The sequence below is a fragment of the Lonchura striata genome, chromosome 8, assembly GCF_050655825.1.
Source record: "Lonchura striata isolate lonStrDom1 chromosome 8, ASM5065582v1, whole genome shotgun sequence".
Classification (NCBI taxonomy): domain Eukaryota; kingdom Metazoa; phylum Chordata; class Aves; order Passeriformes; family Estrildidae; genus Lonchura; species Lonchura striata.
The window spans coordinates 6,080,804-6,101,154 of record NC_140710.1 but is presented as its reverse complement, the minus strand read 5'-3'; the positions used below and the strand labels follow the sequence as shown (position 1 = coordinate 6,101,154).

Below are 20,351 nucleotides of genomic sequence, written 5' to 3'. Positions count from 1 at the left end.
TTTTAACAACGCCTTTCATTGAGTGTAAAAGTCACTGTGGAAAATCTACAGAATACTAAAGACACCATGAGCCTTAAAAAAAAAAGTGATGCGAGTAATCTTCTTCAAATAATTCATCCTAAATTCATACATCTCAATTAAAAGGGCACCAGCTATCAGCACTTAAAAATACTTCTAAAAACAAACACTTTGAAATACTTAAAATGCTTTGAAATTAATTCTTTATTATTAAAAGAGTACTTTCATACATCAAATAAGCAAAGCCTTTAAAAAAATACATTTCACTATTTCCATTTTATCAATAATTAAAAAAAATAAAAATAGACGGTATTTAAAATATTTATACATATTAAAAGCAATAAAATCTCTTTTGCTTTATTCCTCCCTGAGTGCATACATGACATCATCCTGGCTGAGGTTCAGTCGCACCCGCATGTGCAGATATTTATTGCTGGCCTCCACCAGCAAGAGCCTGCAGGCACCAAGCCTTGAACAAATTGCCATGATTTCTGACACCGTAGGGCTCTGCAGGCCCTCCACCCTGCACAAGGCCACGTAGTGGTGGTAGATCTGTTGAAAAAAAGGACACAGGTTATGTTTACTGCCTGCTGCAACTGAGTGACAAGGTGACATAGTGAGAAGCTGCTTTCCCTCCACATCCATGGGAGATAAAATAGCTCCAGCCTGTTTAGATGCTGTAATTATATACAAAAATGTTTAGAACTACATCTTTGTATAAGTAATAACATTTAGCTTCCACACTACTCATGACTACTCCAGAGTCTTCACAGCTCTGCTGGCACCCAGTCTTTTATGGGTCTACTAAAAAAAACAAAGCTACCAGTGACATATCTGCCTCTATGAAGAAAAACAGTGATGCACAAGTTGGAATCAACTTTCAGTTTTCCTCCTTGAACTGTTGCCTGATAATTTCAGCTTCTCTTTGATTCTTCCTGTTATAAAGCATGTTAGGTAGAAGCATGAGATGTTTTAACATGCAGGACAAAAAAAAAAAAAAACCCCTTGTAGTCCAGATCATTGTTGTCAGTAACAAAAAAGCCCCATACCTGTTGAACTGTTGCCTCCTCAACTCCTCCCCTGCGAAACTCTGCCAAAATTGCTTTCAAAAAGATTTGTTCATGCAACGAAGCATTCCTAAGTCAAAAAACAAAACAGACAAAAATCCATTTGTGAAGCTCAGAACCCATGAAACATCAGGCAAAGTCTGGAAGGGAAATTACTTAGGAGCTACATATTTAAGCACAGGGTAGGCAGTTTATGTCACAAGTGGCCATTGTATCACAGCCTGCGACTCTGGCATCATCATTTTTGTTTTTGAAAAGCTAGTGCTGTGAAAGGGACACAAAAGCAAGGGGAGTATTTTCACCTGATTGCATTGACATACGGTGATGAGAACATTTCATCTATGGCTTCAGTCACGTGGGCCATCCTGACAATCTCCGAAGTTCTCTTCTGCTGGGCCAACTCGCAGATCTCCGTGGCCCTTCTGCAGATATCCAGGCACCGCCGCGCATCCCCGGACAGCGCTGCCACCTGCAAGGGAACGTGACACGTTTGTGACAACAGTTCCAAACAGCCGGGGACAGTTTAGCAAGAATCAACAGACAAACTAACCCCAAACACCCTGAGCACCCAGTGGGAGACCAACGCATCTCTGGACTATCTTACTACAATCCCAGATCCCGAACAACAGAGCTTACTGACCAAAACCAACAGAAGCAACTCTCCACATCTCTCACACCCCCACCCTGATCTGGTCATCATAAATTCAAGGCTGAACTTTTTTCTATAATACAGAGGTCAAAAAAAATTTAAAGGTGAGCAGTTCACTTCAACACCAAAAGCTTTCAGAAATATCAGTTTAATTATCAGTGAAAACCTTCACCATAATCCAGGATCAAGAAAAAGGAAAAAGAAAAGGGAGGGTGGCTATGACACCAAAAAATTTAGGTTTTTCGGTAGTCATTCAAATATTGATTTTAAGAGTACACTAGTAATTCAAGAAGGTCTCAAAGAAAGATCCAGGATAGTCGATTTACTGTTACAAGTGCCTGAAAATTTTTAGGTGTCTGAAATTTCTGAAACTAAATACTTGTTAAAACCCCAATTGTAATTTACAGTTTTAATAAAGATATGAACATTCAACACATATAGTACTGGCCTAGTTTTCCCAGCAGATGCTGGTAATATACAAAAGCCCTAAAACCCAGCTGGGGCCAAGAATGAGAAACTCCATAGAAAATCTAATTGCAAGGTATATTTCTGTATTTCTGAAGAAAACTCATACTAGCAAAACACTGCAATTACTCCCTCTGCAAACCCTCACTATTATTCTTACAGAGAAGTGGCTCCTTCACAACAAAACACATGCTTGTATTTACTTATGACATATTTATGAGCACCCTTTTTTAATCCTACAATGATGTAGGATGTTTTGACATAATTTTAATAGATTAATATAGAGCTGCTAATTCAAAACATTAGCAGTGCACATATCTCAATTGAGAAGCTGTTGATCCCAAATGCATTACTTATGTTTTTTACCAACTGAGTATTACAACTTGCAAACAGAACAGGTATTATCTATTATGACAAGGCACTGAACATCTTGAGAAATAAAATTTATAAGGCTATTTCCACTGCCACTGGCATGTTATCTTTTTCAGGATTCTCCAGTGACTCACATTATGCTAAACAGTGGAGACAGTTGACATCTTATCATCACGACTCTTGTCATGCCTTCAGCTCCTGGAAGATGCTGCTGCCTTCTCAAAGTAGGTGGAAAAAGCAAGGACACTGCTCTAGCAATGTCTCCTGAGAAAATACCCTGGGTAATGTATGACCTAATTGTGCCCCAATACTTGCCTCCAATACAGAACACAACCACAGGACCAGGTCTAACAGTTGTTACAAAACTCTCCCTTGCTGTCCCCACACTTTTCACCCAGTGCAACATGAAGGACATTTATCTGCTCTGTACTCACCTTTCTGGAAACCAGCTGAACTGCATCCTCTTCAAATGCCTTCACACCCTTCAATCTGGATGAAACTATTTGCTGTAACTGTTTGTAGGTGTAGGGCTGAAAGGACATTCTGGTGAGGCCCTACAACAAATAACACAACACAGTGAGAAGTGTTTGTGGGGCTGGAAAACTCTCAACTGCTGAAGAATGGCCTGTGTGGTTACTTTCACTTTTTCTGGTAGGAGCAATCAGTCTTTCACATCCTTTCCCTCCTAGTGACACACTTTAATCCATCACATTTGTAAAACAAATGAAGAAATCTACAAAACTCTGATTTGGTGAGGACCATTAGTTGGATCTCCCCACTGAAAGACCTGAAGAGCAAGTGAAGCTCCTATCAGAATTCAGATTTCTCTAATAAAAAACCTTTTAAACAAATCAGAGCTCCCCAATTTCCCAGTACAAAAATATCTTGATTACATCTGTTTACATGTTACTTTTTAATACAATAATGGCAGCAGCTGTGGAAAAATATTAATGTCTCCTTTAGCTAATCTGTAAATGTGTGTGTTGACTTCAAGTTAGCCATCAGCCAAGAATTAAAACCTTCTTCTGGCTCAAGCCATTAAGAACTGCCCTCAGATGAGAATCGATGTTACAGATGGTGCACTGCCTTTCATCCCACAGGAGACCTGAGTTTTGGATTTCTTATGCAAAACTTCTCTTGTGACTATATGGACTCAGCTGATCTGCAGTGGGTTTAGTGGGTGGGGGGAAGCAATTCACACCCTGTGGAGCTGTGTTTGAGTCATGGAAGGATAGAGGCACAGAGCACTGTTTTTGAAAATCACTTTTCAGAGCTGTGGTGAGATGACCTAGGAAAATATATTCAAAACAAGTGGAGAGTGCATCCAACTTTCTTTGTTGGATACCTTTATATAATCTACCAACTGACGATGGCAAACAGAGAAGTATGTGCCTGGAATGAAAGGGGAAAGAGGAAGAGAACTTCAGAGTAAGCAGCTGAACCATGAAGCGCAGCATTTGATTATCCAAATCTTAATATATTTTAAAAGTCATCCATATATTTATTTAATTCTTAGTGTACATACACAGCACGATACCTGATTAGCAAACAAGCTCCTGAACTTAGATTTATATGTTCATTATCAATCTTCTGGAGAGGGAATTAGAAAAAACATGTTCAGCTTCTGATATAACCAATCCTACTTTTCTCTTGGATTGCTTTTGATCACATCCAGTATTTAATCTGTTCTCCTTTTATGGCATAGCTAGAGAACCACTAGAACATACCAGCCTGCTTGCTACTCTGCTCATCATGATTCTCTCTGGCAGGTCCATGGTGTTGGCAATGGCCAGGATGATTAGCTTGGAGTGCTTTTGGGTTGGCCAGTCAAATAGGTTGTACATCACATTCTGCTTCCGGGTCCACAGAAGATCAAGCTGCAGAGATAAAAAGATAAGAATCAGACTGGAAAAGGAATGGCCTCTTATTTACAATACCTGATGGGGGTTTGAGAACCAGCTCTGCCACAGAAGATTTCTTGTGATTCTGAACAAGCTGTCTCTGTTGCCTTTCCTTTATCCATCTAGTAATAGGACTGCATGTGCTGAATTAGGGCTCTAGTCTTCTTTGGAAAAGAACAGTCCTACTGGATTGCTTGAACTCTAAATGTTAAACAGCTGGAGTTGTAAAACATTACTGTGATACTAATACTACATCTAACAAGATTCAAAGACCCTCCAAGTGAGAATCTGAATTCGCTTACAGCAAAAATAAGAGTGCATATGATTATTGCTGAACACAGCACATTCAAGGTTTTTAAAATTGGGTGTGACTTATTTCTCTGTGAGTTTTCCCACTGGAAAAGCAGCAGTTTCCAGACAAATACAATTGAATCCTCTGGTATTTAGAATTGACAAACAACTTATTCCATGTCTTGGAATAACAAAACATAAAACCAATATGAAATCCAAGACAGAGAATAACACAGCAACAGGATACTTAGCCTTTTCAGGAAACTGATTTTAAATAGGTAAGAGGAACTACTTGTATCTCCTCTCTCCTAAGTCTATTCCTGTTACATGCGATACACTCAAAGCATGCATAATTTTCCATCCACCAAAAACTCACTTCTTACAATCCTTGGAGGAAAGAAAACAAAGGATTCTCTGTCTCACCTCATCCACTATCAGCACTGTGGTCTTCCTCTTTGGCCCAGGTGTACTGAACAGCTTTGCCAGCAGTACTGCAGCATGGTTTGCTGTCACTTTCTGACCTGTTAAGAACTGCACAAAGATTGAACAAATATTGCAGGTTAATCACACCAAACCCTGGAAATATAAACTTTCACTCCTTAGCAATCAACACCGAGTACCTGGATTATTTTTTGCAAGGGGGAGTAAAATAACAGAGCTCATAAAACACTCTGATCTACCAAGACTTGCCCATATAGGAGGGAAACAAAAAAAATGCATAGCTAAAAGGAAAGCCCCAAAGAATTCTCTGCAATCTGTCTTAGAATCACTAAGAAATCCTGAACCCACCCAGCCTAGAGGGCTGTAAACCCAGCATATCTCTAGGGTATCTCTGAATACACACACCTACTGAAAACCTAAGTCAGCTGAGAAGAATAGCCTGACTTGAGTAATCCTGGACTGCTATTAAAATTCTAATGAATCATCAGTAGGATCTATAATTAAATTTATTTAACTGTGAACTAAAAAAATATCTGCAATACCTTTTGCAACTATGTGGCAGAACAGATCAGCTGGCTGTTTATTACCTCTTCCCTTGCAAATTATTACCTCTTTCCAAAAATCAAAGCATGACATTTCAAAATTACACTGCAGATGCTGAATCAATTGTTCATCACAGGGCAAAGTCCAGCAATAAAGCCAAATGGAGATTGCATACTTGTTTCATGTTTCTAATTCAGTCAGGACAGTCCAAATTAGTCACAGAAAGGAGTTGAATCCCAGAGAACCCTGATTCTACAGCTCTGGAGCCGAGTATCCAACATACCAAAGAGCTGAGTTGCTGTGGTGGAAATGGACTCTTAACTGTACCCAGGTATTCAACCTTATCTCTTCCATCTGTCCAGGGCTTCCAGTCCCTGTCCCATTTCTAAACTTTCCTACAGCACTGAGGTAACTGCAGAAGGGAAGAATTTGCTTCAGTCATGCAAAGAAACATCAGCAAACTGGATCAGGACCTGCAGCAATCAGGAGAGCAGCAGCAGCCTAGCTCTTATTAAGGGTTCTTTGACAGTAGCTGAGGCAGAAGGAATTGGAGAAGTACATGATTCATGTGACTTTGTACTCTCCTAAAGGATATTTCACTGGGCTGCCTCAGAGTTCAGGACTAGTAGCAGATTGTACTTCCAAAGGCCTATTCTTTATTCATTTTTAGATTTTATGCTGAATGGGATAGAAACAAAGGATGTTAAAATACATTCACACCACCATGAAATAAGGTAATTGTTAGGAAGCCTCTCACTATGCTAAAGAAACACAGAGGCCTGGCCTCAGCAAATGCCTGAGCAAGACACCAAATCTAAGCTGAGTTTGAGGAAAGGATGCAACTATGCAAATTTAACTCCCAGCTATGAAGACTGGGACACTACAACACTAATGTATGCCACTCCCTGCTCAGAAAGATGATGTCAAACTTAAATAAATGGAGCAGAAGTTTATATGAAAATGGAACAGATGCTTCAGGAAACCCTTTAGTTTCCAGGTCACTGGTTTAAAGTTAGCCTAGACTGAGAAAGCTTTTGAGCAGTTAATGTCTAATGCCTACTGGGTGATCTTAATCCTGTCCTCAGAAGATTAATTCCCACCCATACAACACATGCACAGTCAGTAGTCCCAGATGGATACTGCAGACTGGTTTGTCCTGGATATCAGAAATACACTTTGTTGACAGAGATGGCCTCTCTTTAGCTGAATTACTATTATGACTGACCAATTAACCATTAAGACCCCCTCAGTAATTATTCTACTGCTATACTGACTTTCAGAGTTGTCACCTTAGAGGCTGTTTAAGCAGATGTGCAGAAAAAGTTACACCATAGGAAAATAAAAAAACTAGCTTAGATTTTTTTAGATGAGTAGATGCAATAAACCAGGCTATTTCTCAGCCACTACCCTTATGCAGCAGACAGCAGAACAATTCAAGTTGGCTAAGGCCTTAAGTTAATTATTTTCTAACTTGCTCTATGATAAAAGCACACAATCTCTTGGAGGGACTGGGAAGTACTGGTAAGTGCCCTGAACACTGTAACTTATCAAGGATCTGATGGGAAAGTGCAACATCTCTTCTCTCAAACCCAGAAGCCACTGAAAATGCTTTTACTTACCTCTAATATCTGCACATAGGCTTGATGAGGGTCTGTCAGCTTCATGCCATTGATCTCCACAAACTGGAACGGTGGCAGTTCCTCATTTTCTACAGCTTGCTGAAGACACCGAATTACTTCGTGAACAGTTGCAGTTTTACCTGTTCCAGGCACTCCAGAAATGTACATACACCTACAAAAGGAGAGCACCTCTTCAGCAACCTGAGCAAAATGGTAACACTCTTGGGATTAATGAGCTGGAACTCCTGACCTCTGACACCAGTCTTGAAACCTGACTCTTCAGGCAACTGCCTACATCTTACTTTGTTTGCAAGCTGGGACACGTAACACCTTGGAGGATCATGAGGATTTTTATTATTACTGGAACAATTAACTACCTAAAACATTTTATAAATGTAATTTACCTAAAAAAAAAGAAAGAAATAGGTTTCCAGACTTCTAAAACTGACCAGTGATAATTTGGTCTTTAATTTGGATCTGTAGAATAAAGAAGCCCACATTATTTCTACATACAACACCCCTTAAGGAAGAAAAATACCAGGAAAATTGAATGAGGAACTTTAAATGATGATAACTTTTTAAATCTTAAGTAATAAAGTAAAAATATATAATCTGACTGCTGTTATGTCCTAAGCAGATATGATCTTTGTCACAGTCTTGCCAAACTCACCCTCCTGTACCATCAATAAGTTTGCTTTCCACAAAGTTATAGATATCCTGGAATTCTTCCTCACGACAAGGCAGAGATTCTGGGACAGCAGAAACATGCAGCCTTTGAATTAAAAAAGAAAAGAAAAAGAAAATTAAAATTGCTGTTCTCTCTGAAGAACTGATGCAAACAAACGGGCAGATGCTCACCTTCCTCCTGTGCGGAGTTTTTCAGATGTCTCTTACATACTTTAAAATCTGAGCATCAGTGTCAAGTATCCCAAAAGAAACAGTCTAGTCTCTCTCTATGTGCTCTTAATTTATGCAGCAATAAAGAGCCATCTGTTTTAATTCACAAACTAATTGTAAGTCAGTGCAGAGGTAGGATAAAACAAGAGAGACTGCTTATAGGAAATAGGACTAAAACCCAGTTTGAAAGATAGTCAGTCCTGAATGCCTTTTTTTTTTTTCCACTGTGAGGGTCTACAGTAATACATGTAAAGATTTTTCATGCACCAAGAAGAGACAAATATTGTACCTTTACATCTAAAGCTAATCAGAGGGGATCTTTGTTTTTCTAATGTTTCAGAGAATAAAGATACCTAATTCTGAAGAAATTAGCATGGACTGGTTACAGTAACTTGAAATGGCTAAATTAGTATTGTAAATACTACCATTATTTGTAAATCTAATATTGTACTGTACATTATTAAATACTATTCTTGGATCAGAACACTATGCATTTTTACTTATTTTATTCTAAATGATAAAGATGACATTCCCTATTTCAGCACAGCCTATTGCTCTGCACACCTGATGCAAAATAAAGATGATTCTCCTGAGCACGGGTTACCTTAATCTGGCTTCTTCCAGCACACTGGCTGGTTCCTGGGCTGCCTGGATGCGCCTGGGAATTTCTGGAGTTGCATTCCGGGGTGTCCGGGGTGTCCTGGGTGTTCCCTGCAAAGGCTGCAAAGAGAAATTACAACCTCAAGCAGATTTTCTACAAACAGCAATTTCTGTTGGGAACAAATCATTGATGTGAGTTTCCCAAACATTATTTATGCCAGAGCACAATATGAACTGAGAACTAGTATTTACACAGGGAATTACCACATAAGCCTTATGGTGTTTTCTTCTCAAGAGAAAAAGGAAACTGGAAAGGGGGTGGTGACAGTTACACCTTTTAACTGTCTGAACAATTTTTGAGTTGTTAATCCTTTTCTGAAGTGCTGCATAACAGAATGATCTGGTTCTTAAGAAGCAGCATCCAAGGCAGTAATTTCTCTGTTAAGGCTGTAGTTTTCTGATTAATATTGTAACAATATTCACAATATGCAAATAGTTTATGTATTTCCACAACCTACTCATGTCAAAGATTAAATTAATCCACATAATGCTTCACAAAAAGCTAAGGGGTTCAGATACTTTACTCTGGTACACAGGTATCAAACATTCAAATAACTGGCTTAGAAATAATAAAAGTAGTTCTTTTATGTGGAACCTTACCGTTTTCTTCAGTGTCTTTGCAGGAGTATGAACTGCTGACTTCCTTGAGGATTTTGGGGTGCTGAATATTCTGCTAGATTTAGGTTTTTTCTCTGGTGTACAGGGCATATCATCATCCTCCTCTTCCTCACTACTTGAACAGTAGGAACTGCCAGAGCCAGACTGAAAATCTTCCTGGTCCAACATACTATGAGAAACAGAAATGATTTAAGCTTTAAAAAAACCACATACATAAGTCTGCACATAACAGAAGAACATTTGTACACTTGCAGCTTTTTCTGGAGTTCTTGTAATCAGCAAGCCAAAACATTTTCCACTTCAGCTGCTAATTTTCCATGGCTTTTTAACAGACTGGTTTAAAGGAAGTCAGTTTTCTGAAGAACACGAGTCAGCTTTATGTTTCTGAACACAAACCAGTTTTTACTCAAGCTGCAATTAAGCGGTACTTCCAGACAAGCTCTCAAGGCTTGCAGTTCTCAACAGCAATCTGAACAGGAGATGGTGGCTGCAGGGTTTACCTGATCTGCTCTGCAATGAGAGCACTGGTTTTCTGTGCACATGTCCTGCGAGAACGAGGAGTCAGCACAGGGATCTGGCTGCTCGGTTTCTGATATCCAACTAAACTGGAAAGAAAGAAAACAAAGCTGGTTGTATTCCCTCTCTTTTGCATCACACTTGTAAAGGCACAGAGAAGGCCTTTCAAACTTCAGGCTCAATTGTTACCACTGTCCATCCAGCATGAATTCTTATTTGTTATTTAGAGATTGGCTATGGCATGGATGCTGGCAGCACAATTTCCCCCTTCTTGCACTCTGTCTTCAACACATCTTTGCAAAGGAAACAAAAATATTTGCTGTATTTTGCACTGCCAATCTGAAGGGACAGGAGTCTTGGTTCTTCATCCCTTCCATTGAAACATTTTACTGTTACTACACAATTTTCCTACTGGTTCCAAGTAAAAAATGAAATTAATTACAGATGCTTTTGCTATTTATTGACAGTTCTTGAAAGTTTTTTTAACATCTATAAATGATACTACCATATCAATGCAAGGTAAACATTTTCATGCTATACATAGTGACAAAAAAAAAAGGTGGAAATTCCATTGTTGCATCCACATCTTTACTCTTGGAAAGGAGGAAAAGAACTGGTTTCTGGCTTCTTGCAACATTTTGCACAAGAAAAGTCTGTTCCATTCTTTTCCTCCCCCACTTTCTGCCATTTTTCAAGACTGTGTGAAGATATACTTGAATAGTTGTGCTTTTTGGGCTTTGATTTCTTTCCTACATAAAAATTAGCATGGGAATATACATATAATTCTCATGAGGACTCTCCTGAGGCAAATCAAACCACTTTCTACAGTCCAGAATCCCTCAACACTTGTCACAAGTTGGGCACATCTGAGCCTTGATTATGGAGTGCAGGGAAACAGATTTTCATCCATGTTGATGGGTACAATGATCATGAGAACAACCATCAACATGGCTTCGGTTCCCTTTCACATCATCCTACCATTCCTATTTCCAGCATTATCTCTCTGTTCTTAGAACCATGAACTGCTTTTCCATCTGTTAAGTCAAGTCCTCTTTGGATCTCCCCGATCATTCATTCACCTCCAAGTAACATTTCCTATGCTTCACCACAGTGCCCTTGTGACTGCTGAGGCTCTCTCCCTTCTCTCCTGCTCTTAACAGACAAACCATGGCACGTGCAGAGACTTCACCTACTTTTCTCTCCAGAAGTCTTCCATAAATGTGGTTTAAGAGAGCTTCATACAAATAGAAATCCCATACAAAAACAATGATAAAAATGCTGTCACTTACGAGAGAATGTCATCTTTCTCACAAAGATTCTTGTCTTTTTCACTGAAGTCTTTGACCTTAGTGTAGGGGGAGAATTGCATGGTTTCACTGAACCTCTGACGCTCCTCTGCAGTCTCAAGTGTTGACTTGGACTTATCATTGCTGCAGGGGATCTTTGGTGGTGAGCCTAAAATTTCACTTGTGAATTTCACTTTTCTTTTAGTGGCTGATGGCTCCAATGGTGCTATGGAGTCACAGTCATCATCCAAAAGATCCAAAACTTCACATCCCAGCAGCCTGCCTTTGGATCTTGTGGGACCTAGAAATGAAAAGCAAAATGAACTATGGTCAGGCTTCAGTATGGCTGGTTTGGTTAACTTTCAGGAGACATGGTACAGCTGGCTGTTGTTTAAATGAAAGCAAATGAACACTGCACTCCAGGAACAAGAAATTGGATCACTAGAAGGAACTTCCTTTAAAAAATTACAGAAGACAAACAGATTATTTCAGTTTTCTAACCCACCATGACCTACAACTTTAGTCAGGTTCCATGTTGAAAATACTGCTTGTTACACAGGATCAAATGTGCCTATTCAACCAGCTCTATGTAAACATTTAGTACATAATTAGTCAGAAGAATAGGAAAGTGGGACATTCTGTGGTCATGTGAGGCTGATTGGTACCATTTCAGTCAACAAGCACTTTCATTTTGATTTATCAGATACAAATAAAGCATTTGCAGTAGTACAGTGCTTGAAACAACAGACAAGACAAACAAGTGATGTGCCACAAGGCTTGGGCTGATCCGAAAGCCTGAACAAGGCAGTTAAAAATATTTATGTTGAATGTTACAATAGCTTGAACTAGCCAAAAGGGAGAAGCAGAAAACACATACAGAACTACTGAACAGACAGAATATTGATATATACATACTGTTTAACTCCAGCTTCTTCCTTGCTGTTGGGGTTTTGATGTCATTGTTAGCCACCCTTTGAGAATGTCTCTCCTTAGCAAGGGAAGACTTGGAAGTAGAATGTTTGGATTCTATTTCTATATCAGGGTTTTTTGATTTTGTGGCACTCCGAACAACACTCCCTGTTTCTCTTTTCACAGGTGTAAGGATGTCTGAAGGAATAAATACTTTTGAAGAGTTTGTGATGACACCTCGTTTCTTGTTAGCTTCTTTCAGCTTAGAGAATGTGTCTGGGGACAAAACCTTAAAGCACTTCCCATCCCAAGACTGTCTGACATAGAAAGTTTGTTCCTTGTTTAATGTAATAATAGGCAGCTCCTCACCCAGATGTAAAGGTAATACCTGCAACAACAGGAAATATCAAAACATATATACATTAATGTTTACTGCTAATTTAGAATTCAGCTAGTTTCTACACACAGATCTTATTACTGCAACTGATGCAATCCTTAGTTTCTAATTAACACTAGAGGGCTGCTGCTGTCACTTTCTTCCCTCGCTGTGCAGAAAGGTTGCAGTACATACCACGACACTTTTAATAATGGTCTCTGCAGCTATATCGGTGTCATAGCCAAGAACTTGATCAAAAAACACCTCCTGGGCAGAAATCTCTCTTTTAAGCAGCTTCCGTTTGTGCTGAGGTATCTCCTCCAAACGACAGAACCACTGCACAACTGCATGTTTGTGCTGGGCACCTGCAACAAGGAGGAAGTCAGGGAACATCAGAGTTCTGTTGTGAATAGTGCCAGACTTTAGCTGAAATACCAGCAAGGGTAGAAATCCTCCCTGGACACTTGTGAGAAAGCATCTGGTAGAAGATTGCAAGTCCCATTTTCTAAGCAAAATTAAAGCATCTGAATTGAGAATTTTAAGGGCTAAGGTAACACTGCACAGGGTCTCAATCACAACAACACCTGGAGACAACTGCAGAGCACCAGTTCCTATCACAAACAAAGAGGTTCCTTATTTGCACAGATGTGATCTCCTCAGACCCTAACTAAAAGCAGTGACATAAAAGGAGAAGTGAGAAATTTCAGGACGTGATTTGTAGTGCCATTGTACTTTCAGAAGCCAGAAACACTTTTTTTCACCAGGTGACAAACCAGGAAATATTGCTGATGAAATACCTTGCTTTTAAGGAAGTTTCATGGGTTTCGTTACAGCATGAAAAGAATATTCAGCTGTGCTACAAAAAAGTGCATTAGAAAACAAATAAAATGGAATTATATATATTTATGTTTTTAAAAAGAAAAAGAAGATCAAAAACCCTTAAAGTATTATTACAGCATAAAAAAGAAAAAAAGCTGTTCAAAAGAATCAGATATAGCAAATTAGTAGCTCCCAATTTAGGCTCAGACAATTTGTGTATCACCCACCTCCCATGATTTCTCTTTTCATATCTATCTCTGTATAAACAAATAGTTCTACAAGGGACAGAAGTAACAAGTCCCATTTATTCAACCTTGTACCTTATTTGTAAATTGCCTGATGTCTAATGAGATGCAATGCTCTTGCTCCATTTGGATTCTCTAATCTCTAAATAAACCATGAGCTCACACTGCCTTCCTCAAGGACCACTGTTTTAAAATTCGAAAATTATGTAAAAAGACTAAAAATTATAATGTACTTAAATTTCCATTTATGTCTCAAATTTACCTGAAATTAGCCATCAGTCCCAAATATTTGGGGGAGCATGTGAATAAAGATACAAAATTTGATTTTCTTAATAAATTAGACCAGTGATATACTGTTAATGCTAACTACATCCCCATGAAAAGGTAACTTTAAAGCATTTAAAAGTTTCTCATGCAGAAAGTAAGTTTTTAGTTCTCTTACCATCTTCATATAAATCCATGAGCTGTGCCACGTAAGGCTGATCTGCATTCACCCCTTCTACTAAAATAAAGTCACCAAGTTGTATACATGCTTCTGTTTTGGTGCTTTCCGATGTAATGAGGATCCCCCTAGAAAGAGACAGACACAAGAGGATTAGGAGAATTTCATAGTCTTCATAATTCACATATCATTAAGCCAGATGTCCTGTCAAATTTACAGTTAGTTATGCCCCTTTTTGCAATGCTTACAACTTAATTCTCTGATTAGAAGTTTTCATATATGGTTCAGTTAGTTGAAACTTATTCACAGACTTGGTTTGGTTTATGCACTATACAGTTTATAATTCAAGAGCTTAATGCTTTTGTTACATACATACAAGTATCACAACAAAATGCTCAAAACCTTACTCATATTGTCATAAACTGCCTTTAACTTAAACACTGTCAGAAAGGTAATGAAACATCTATTAATATTCCCTTATAGCAAAACAGAAATAAATGTTATTTACTTGTACTGGGAATTCCTTAGCTTTCTGTCTGAATTCAAGGGTTTTCCATACCAGGAGTAGATAAGTTTGCTTTGCTGCCGGGTGTTCATGATTCCCAAGGAAAAGCTAAAACAAACAAACACTTTTTGATTATTATTTAAAATAAAACAAAAACAAAAAACAAACAACAAAAAAAAAAAAAAGAAAGATGGGAAGATACACAGAACTGCTTATCAATTCTTTCAGCATACATTAAGAACGGCGGTTGACACAGAGAAATCCATCTTCCCCAAAGACACAGAGCCCTCCTCGAGGGATGAGGAAAAAAGGAAGATATTTAGCAGCGACTTGTTCTTCCATTCCTTTGCCATTCCCCGCGGCTCCCCGGCCCTCACCGCCATGGCGGGGCCGGCTGCCCGCTGGCTGAGACCGTCACCGACGTTTCACTTTCGCTCAATTCTTCTGCTTTCCTCTCGGTTTTTAATTATTATTTTTTTTCTTTTTTCCCTAAGTGAGAATTTTCGCCTGGAAAGTCGGGGAAAAGCCGCACACTTCTGTGTGCCCCCAGCGCCGTTCACCGCCCCAGCCCGGGCGGCACATGGCGGCTGAGGGGACACCGGGCGCCCTCAGGGCGGGACACCGAGGGGCTCCGGCGGCACCGCAGAGCCACCGGCCCCCGCAGCCCCGCACACAGCCCCTGACCGGCCCGATCCCCTCACAGAGGGAGTGAGGCTGGAGCACACCACAGCAGTCTGTCCGGTCCCCCCTCCCCGCTCCAGCAGGGTCGTCCCAGAGCACATCGCACAGGATCGCGTCCGGACCGTCCTGGCATATCCCTAGCGAGGGCGAGTGCCCAGCCTGCCCGGGCAGCGCATCCCAGTGCGCGGTCCCCTCCCGCACCCGGAGCGCTTCCCCGCCGTGCCCCCGGCTCACCGCGTCCCCTCAGCGCCGCGATGGAACTTCGCGCCAAAGCGCGCGGAGCCCCGCCCCCGGCGGCGCGCGCGCGGGGCGGGGCGGAGGCGCGGCCCCGCCATGTTCGCGCCGCGGCCCTGCGGAGGCGGCGGCGGCTCCGCCCCGGAGGCGGAAGCGGCAGCGGAAGGCGGCGCGGCCCTCACGGGAGCGGGGCCGAGCGGGGCCGAGCGGGAGCGGGGCCGAGCGGGGCCGAGCGGGGCTGAGCGGGGCTGAGCGGGGCTGAGCTCGGAGCGGCGAGCGGGGCTGCGCAGCGGCCGCCATGGCCAACCGCACGGTGAAGGACGCGCACAGCATCCACGGCACCAACCCGCAGTACCTGGTGGAGAAGATCATCCGCACGCGTATCTACGAGTCCAAGTACTGGAAGGAGGAGTGTTTCGGCCTCACGGGTAAGGCGGGGGGAGGCCGGGCCGGGCCGGGGGCACGGGGGTCCCCGCGCTGACGGCCCGGCCCGTCCCTCTCGCAGCCGAGCTGGTGGTGGACAAGGCCATGGAGCTGAAGTACGTGGGGGGCGTCTATGGAGGGAACATCAAACCCACACCCTTCCTGTGCCTGACGCTGAAGATGCTGCAGATCCAGCCCGAGAAGGACATCATCGTGGAGTTCATAAAAAACGAAGACTTCAAGTAAGTTGTAGTGTGGTTTTTCCCTTGTTGAGGTTGTTGTACCGAGGGGAAATGCCCAAAACAGCCAGGGAAACCTCAGTGTAGGGTTTAGCTCTCAGTGCACCCTGATGAACTGGACTTGCTCAAAACCAAGCTTTTCTTTTTGCTTTTAACATTGTTCTCCTTGTCACTTGGCCTGTTGGAAGGGCTCATCTTTGTGGCATGTGCTCTCTGTGATAATGAACCTCTGCCTGAAGTATTTGGAACGAGCTGCATTAAAGCATTCATGTTAGAATCTACTTTTTCTTCAGTATTTTTTCTTTGTTAGTGATAATGCCCCCTTACAGGCATGTGCTCTCCGTGATAATGAACCTCTGCCTGAAGTATTTGGAACGAGCTGCATGAAAGCATTCATGTTAGAATCTACTTTTTCTTCAGTATTTTTTCTTTGTTAGTGATAATGCCCCCTTACAGACATTATGTATGTAAAGTGTATTATGGTTTTGATAGTGTCAAGGAAGTGATGGAGCAAATTTAAATGGTTGTGTACTCTGGCCAGTGTACTGACTTTCTTCAGAAACTTGAGGGAAAAAAACCTCTTTTTTTATCCAAACTGCTAAGTGTGCAGGAAGCCAAGATCCATGGAAAGTTTCCTTCCCAGGTATGTCCGAATGCTTGGAGCACTGTATATGAGATTGACAGGCACTGCCATCGACTGCTACAAGTACCTGGAACCACTGTACAACGACTACCGGAAAATTAAAAGTCAGAACAGAAATGGGGGTAAACACTCTTAATGCCTGTTTAGCAATATAAATCTTTAAAATTGTGGCATAGCCTGTTGACATAAGTTGTCTGAAATGTTCCATCTTTACTTCAGCTTCTAGTGTTAATTTTGTATTTTAAATACTATTTTTCACCCCCAGAATTTGAGCTGATGCACGTGGATGAATTTATTGATGAGCTACTCCATGAGGAACGTGTTTGTGATATCATCCTACCTCGACTGCAGGTTGGAAAATGTAGATGGTTATGGAATTCCTAACTGCACCAAGTCCAGTAGCTGGATTGGCTGCTGGCTTGTTGAGTAAGCTATGGTTGTCTTTTTAGGTATTTGTTCTTACTTGGGTTATGTTGAATAAAGTTGCAATTTCTTCTAGAAACGGTATGTTCTGGAAGAAGCTGAGCAACTTGAGCCTCGTGTTAGTGCTCTGGAAGAAGACATGGACGATGTAGAATCTAGTGAGGAGGAGGAAGAAGAAGATGAAAAGGTTGGTGAATTGTTTGATGAACTGTTTTGGAAAGGAATAGTTGAAGCTGAACCCCTTTAGGACACTTCATAGCTTATGACAAATATTGAGGGGAGGCACCAAGAGGCTGCTGGCAACTCTTACGTCCCCTCATAATACATTTTCATATAAGCAGCTTGTGAGGACCTGGACCCTGAAGCAACCGTCAGGTTGCCATGTTTTCCTGTCTCTTGAATTCCACAAATTTGTATTAAGCTTATTGAGAACAATTGATTTGTATGTATATGTAATGGAGAGAACTAAAGGTCATGATGGAAGGACCTGTGACCATCAGTCAGTGCTGCTGTACTTCTTCAAGACCAGCACTGTGAGAAATGGTTGTTTGATTTTTAGTTGGCAGTTCTGGGCAGCACCACTCACTCCTGAATAAGAAATACTTGGGGATGGGGAAGTTTGGCTGCCTGACTTTGCAATTTATATTCATAGTTCAGAAATCTTTACCAATAGCATAGAACCTTGCTGAAACAGGACTCACAGATCCTCCACCCACTTGTTCACAGCTGGAACGGATCCCATCTCCTGACCACCGCAGAAGGGGCTACAGGGACTTGGACAAGCCCCGCAGATCTCCGGTGGTGCGGTACCGGCGGAGCCGGAGCAGGTCCCCAAGGAGGTGAGGTGACTCTTCCTTCACCAGTATTTTTACCTGTTGTGCTGCAGACAGCTGGAGCACAGCCATGAAGGTGGCAGTTCATCCAGAACATCCCACACCTCCCTGTTCCTTTAGCACTTCCTCAAATGAGGAGTTGCAGTGCACAGCCACAGTATACCCCTCTGCCTGCTTCTCCAGTCATTCTCTAACTCGTGAACTTGCTGCCCAACTTCAGCTAAATTTGACAATACAATGAAGATGTTAAGGAGAACCAAGTGCTTTGTTTTCACGTAAGCCAGAGGCTGCAGAGAAAATCCTATTAATTGGTCTTGCTGATACTAAACCAGGAAAAATTTATCACTAAACTCTTGCTCACTGCATGGTCCAATCCTAAGCACTCACAGAAGTAAAAGCTCTGGTGGTGTTGCTGAAAGATGTGGGAAATGAAACGGCTGTTCTGCTAATGATTTGTAGTGATTTTTTTTGCTTTTCTCCCCCAATTGCAGGCGCAGCCGCTCTCCGAAGAGAAGAAGGTACTCTTTAATTCTGTTATGTAAGGGAGCAGTGTGCATTTGTGGTACAGCTCTCTTAGAAGCTGCCTTTCCCTCAGCCCATCACCGCGCCGGGAGCGGCACCGCAGCAAGAGCCCGAGACGGCACCGGAGCAGATCCCGGGAGAGGCGCCACAGATCAAGATCTAAATCTCCAGGTACTTCTGCCACTTCCAGAATAACTCTGGCAAGTCTTTATCAGCAGCACATCCACTGTGTCACCATACAGAGATGGTAGCACAGGTGTTAAATCTGGCTGATAAAACTGCTGCTCACATGAACGCAGAACTGGGGAACTCCTTTAATGGCTGCAAAATTGTCGAGTCAGTTTTCAGATAAATTAACCTCCTGGCAAGTAAGTGCCTGGTTAAAGCTAGGGTTGTTCTGGCAATATCTGGCACACTTGTTCACTAGATACAGATTGCATTAGTAAAACAACGAAGAGTTCCAGTGGAAATGAAGTAACTGCTGCCTTTTTGTCTCACAGGGCATCACCGTAGTCACAGACACAGAAGTCACTCCAAATCACCTGAAAGGTAAAGGTTTAGCTTATTTCTGAAGTGCAGTTTGGGAATTAAAGATAGGTTTTACAGTATTGGCTTCTTGTTTTTTCTGTTTCAGATCTAAGAAAAGTCACAAAAAGAGTCGGCGAGGGAATGAGTAACAAACAAAACCCAGCCCACCTTTTAAGGACCTTGAGCTGCAGTCTGATGCTGTCCTATTTGCTCCACAGGACAGTGGGCTCTCTACTGGCTGCTTTAGCAGCCCCTTTCTTTAATCTTTCTCATTTTGTCATCTTGAATTTTTTTAATTAAAGGTAAGCTAAGGATACTTTTTATGTAGTTAGTTACTCATCCTTGTTGATAAAATTTGAAGGTTGTTTTTTAAGTGTTTTTCTTGAAGCCTGTAAAAACTTAATGAAGAGCAATAAAAAAGGAAGGTTTGTCTTTAAAGGCTCTTGGCTGTTTCCTTCACAATATTTTGTTGAGATGTCCCGTGGTTGAAGCTGGTTTCAGTCTCAAATCAGGGCCTTGTTTTGTCAAACTGTCCCTGCAGTCAGGTGCCAAATTCAGTCACAAACACTGCAGGGCTCCCAGCCATAGCTTCTCAGAGCTCCAGTACAGGAGAGGAAGCAAGGCTGTCACAACCCAGTGTTTACTAAAAGCTCACTTGAAAGTGCTCTCCAACACATGGTTGTCATTGGGTGCTTTGTAAAAATCATCCTTCAGTGTAATCTGCTACTTCTGGTGATGCCACCAGAGACTTCAGAAGGTTAAAGTAGTACAAAGCATTACTTAATTCTTCTGGAGTAAGAAGTTCAACATATTTTAAAAAAGTACACCAGTACTTTAAGCAGTTTGTGGCCTCCCTGTGACTGCAAAGAGAACTTGACACCATGATGTTCAGCTCTACCATCTCTGAATCAAGTTAGTTTTTAAAATTTAGAATAATTAAGCTCTTACTGAAGATAAAATTCTCTTGCTACATTTGAAATCAGTTGTGTTAAGCCCTTGTGTACCGTATTTTTATTCATGGCCCTTCTTCAGGAGCAGGGACAGGCAGGTTTATCCCTGAACTGCATTTAGGGCTTCAGGATTCTCATATTGCCTTGGGAATGCTGACAACACAAATAAGTGTGCCTAGGGAATTTATGGAAAGCCCTCTTTAAAACTGCTTCCCAGTACAGCCTCATTTTTCCAC

At 41.4% G+C, this 20,351-nt stretch overlaps 2 protein-coding genes across 4 annotated transcripts; one reads left to right on the top strand and one right to left on the bottom strand.

Moving 5' to 3' along the window:
• Positions 1-196: 196 nt before the first annotated feature.
• On the bottom strand, positions 197-15,680 carry ORC1 (origin recognition complex subunit 1). 3 transcript variants are annotated; one of them, XM_077785241.2, is made up of 17 exons: positions 15,555-15,680; positions 14,643-14,747; positions 14,135-14,262; positions 12,824-12,993; positions 12,259-12,640; positions 11,347-11,644; positions 10,042-10,146; positions 9,524-9,710; positions 8,868-8,983; positions 8,037-8,138; positions 7,367-7,538; positions 5,187-5,294; positions 4,299-4,448; positions 3,006-3,125; positions 1,388-1,554; positions 1,068-1,155; positions 197-570 (listed from the first exon to the last, which is right to left on the bottom strand). In XM_077785241.2, the coding sequence occupies exons 1-17, from the start codon at positions 15,653-15,655 to the stop codon at positions 376-378; spliced, it is 2,694 nt and encodes an 897-aa protein (XP_077641367.2). In that variant the 5' UTR covers positions 15,656-15,680; the 3' UTR covers positions 197-375. The 3 variants fall into 3 exon arrangements, with proteins under 3 accessions (XP_077641367.2, XP_085442382.1, XP_085442381.1); XM_085586256.1 differs by lacking the exon at positions 15,555-15,680 and adding an exon at positions 15,017-15,052 and having other exon boundaries at positions 205-570; XM_085586255.1 differs by lacking the exon at positions 15,555-15,680 and adding an exon at positions 14,873-14,996 and having other exon boundaries at positions 205-570.
• Positions 15,681-15,814: 134 nt separating this feature from the next.
• On the top strand, positions 15,815-19,597 carry PRPF38A (pre-mRNA processing factor 38A). The gene is made up of 10 exons (XM_021530374.4): positions 15,815-15,982; positions 16,060-16,219; positions 16,860-16,981; positions 17,125-17,210; positions 17,359-17,469; positions 18,009-18,121; positions 18,607-18,633; positions 18,711-18,808; positions 19,138-19,186; positions 19,272-19,597. Exons 1-10 carry the CDS (start codon positions 15,853-15,855, stop codon positions 19,312-19,314), a joined length of 939 nt encoding a protein of 312 aa, XP_021386049.1. The 5' UTR covers positions 15,815-15,852; the 3' UTR covers positions 19,315-19,597.
• Positions 19,598-20,351: the final 754 nt, after the last annotated feature.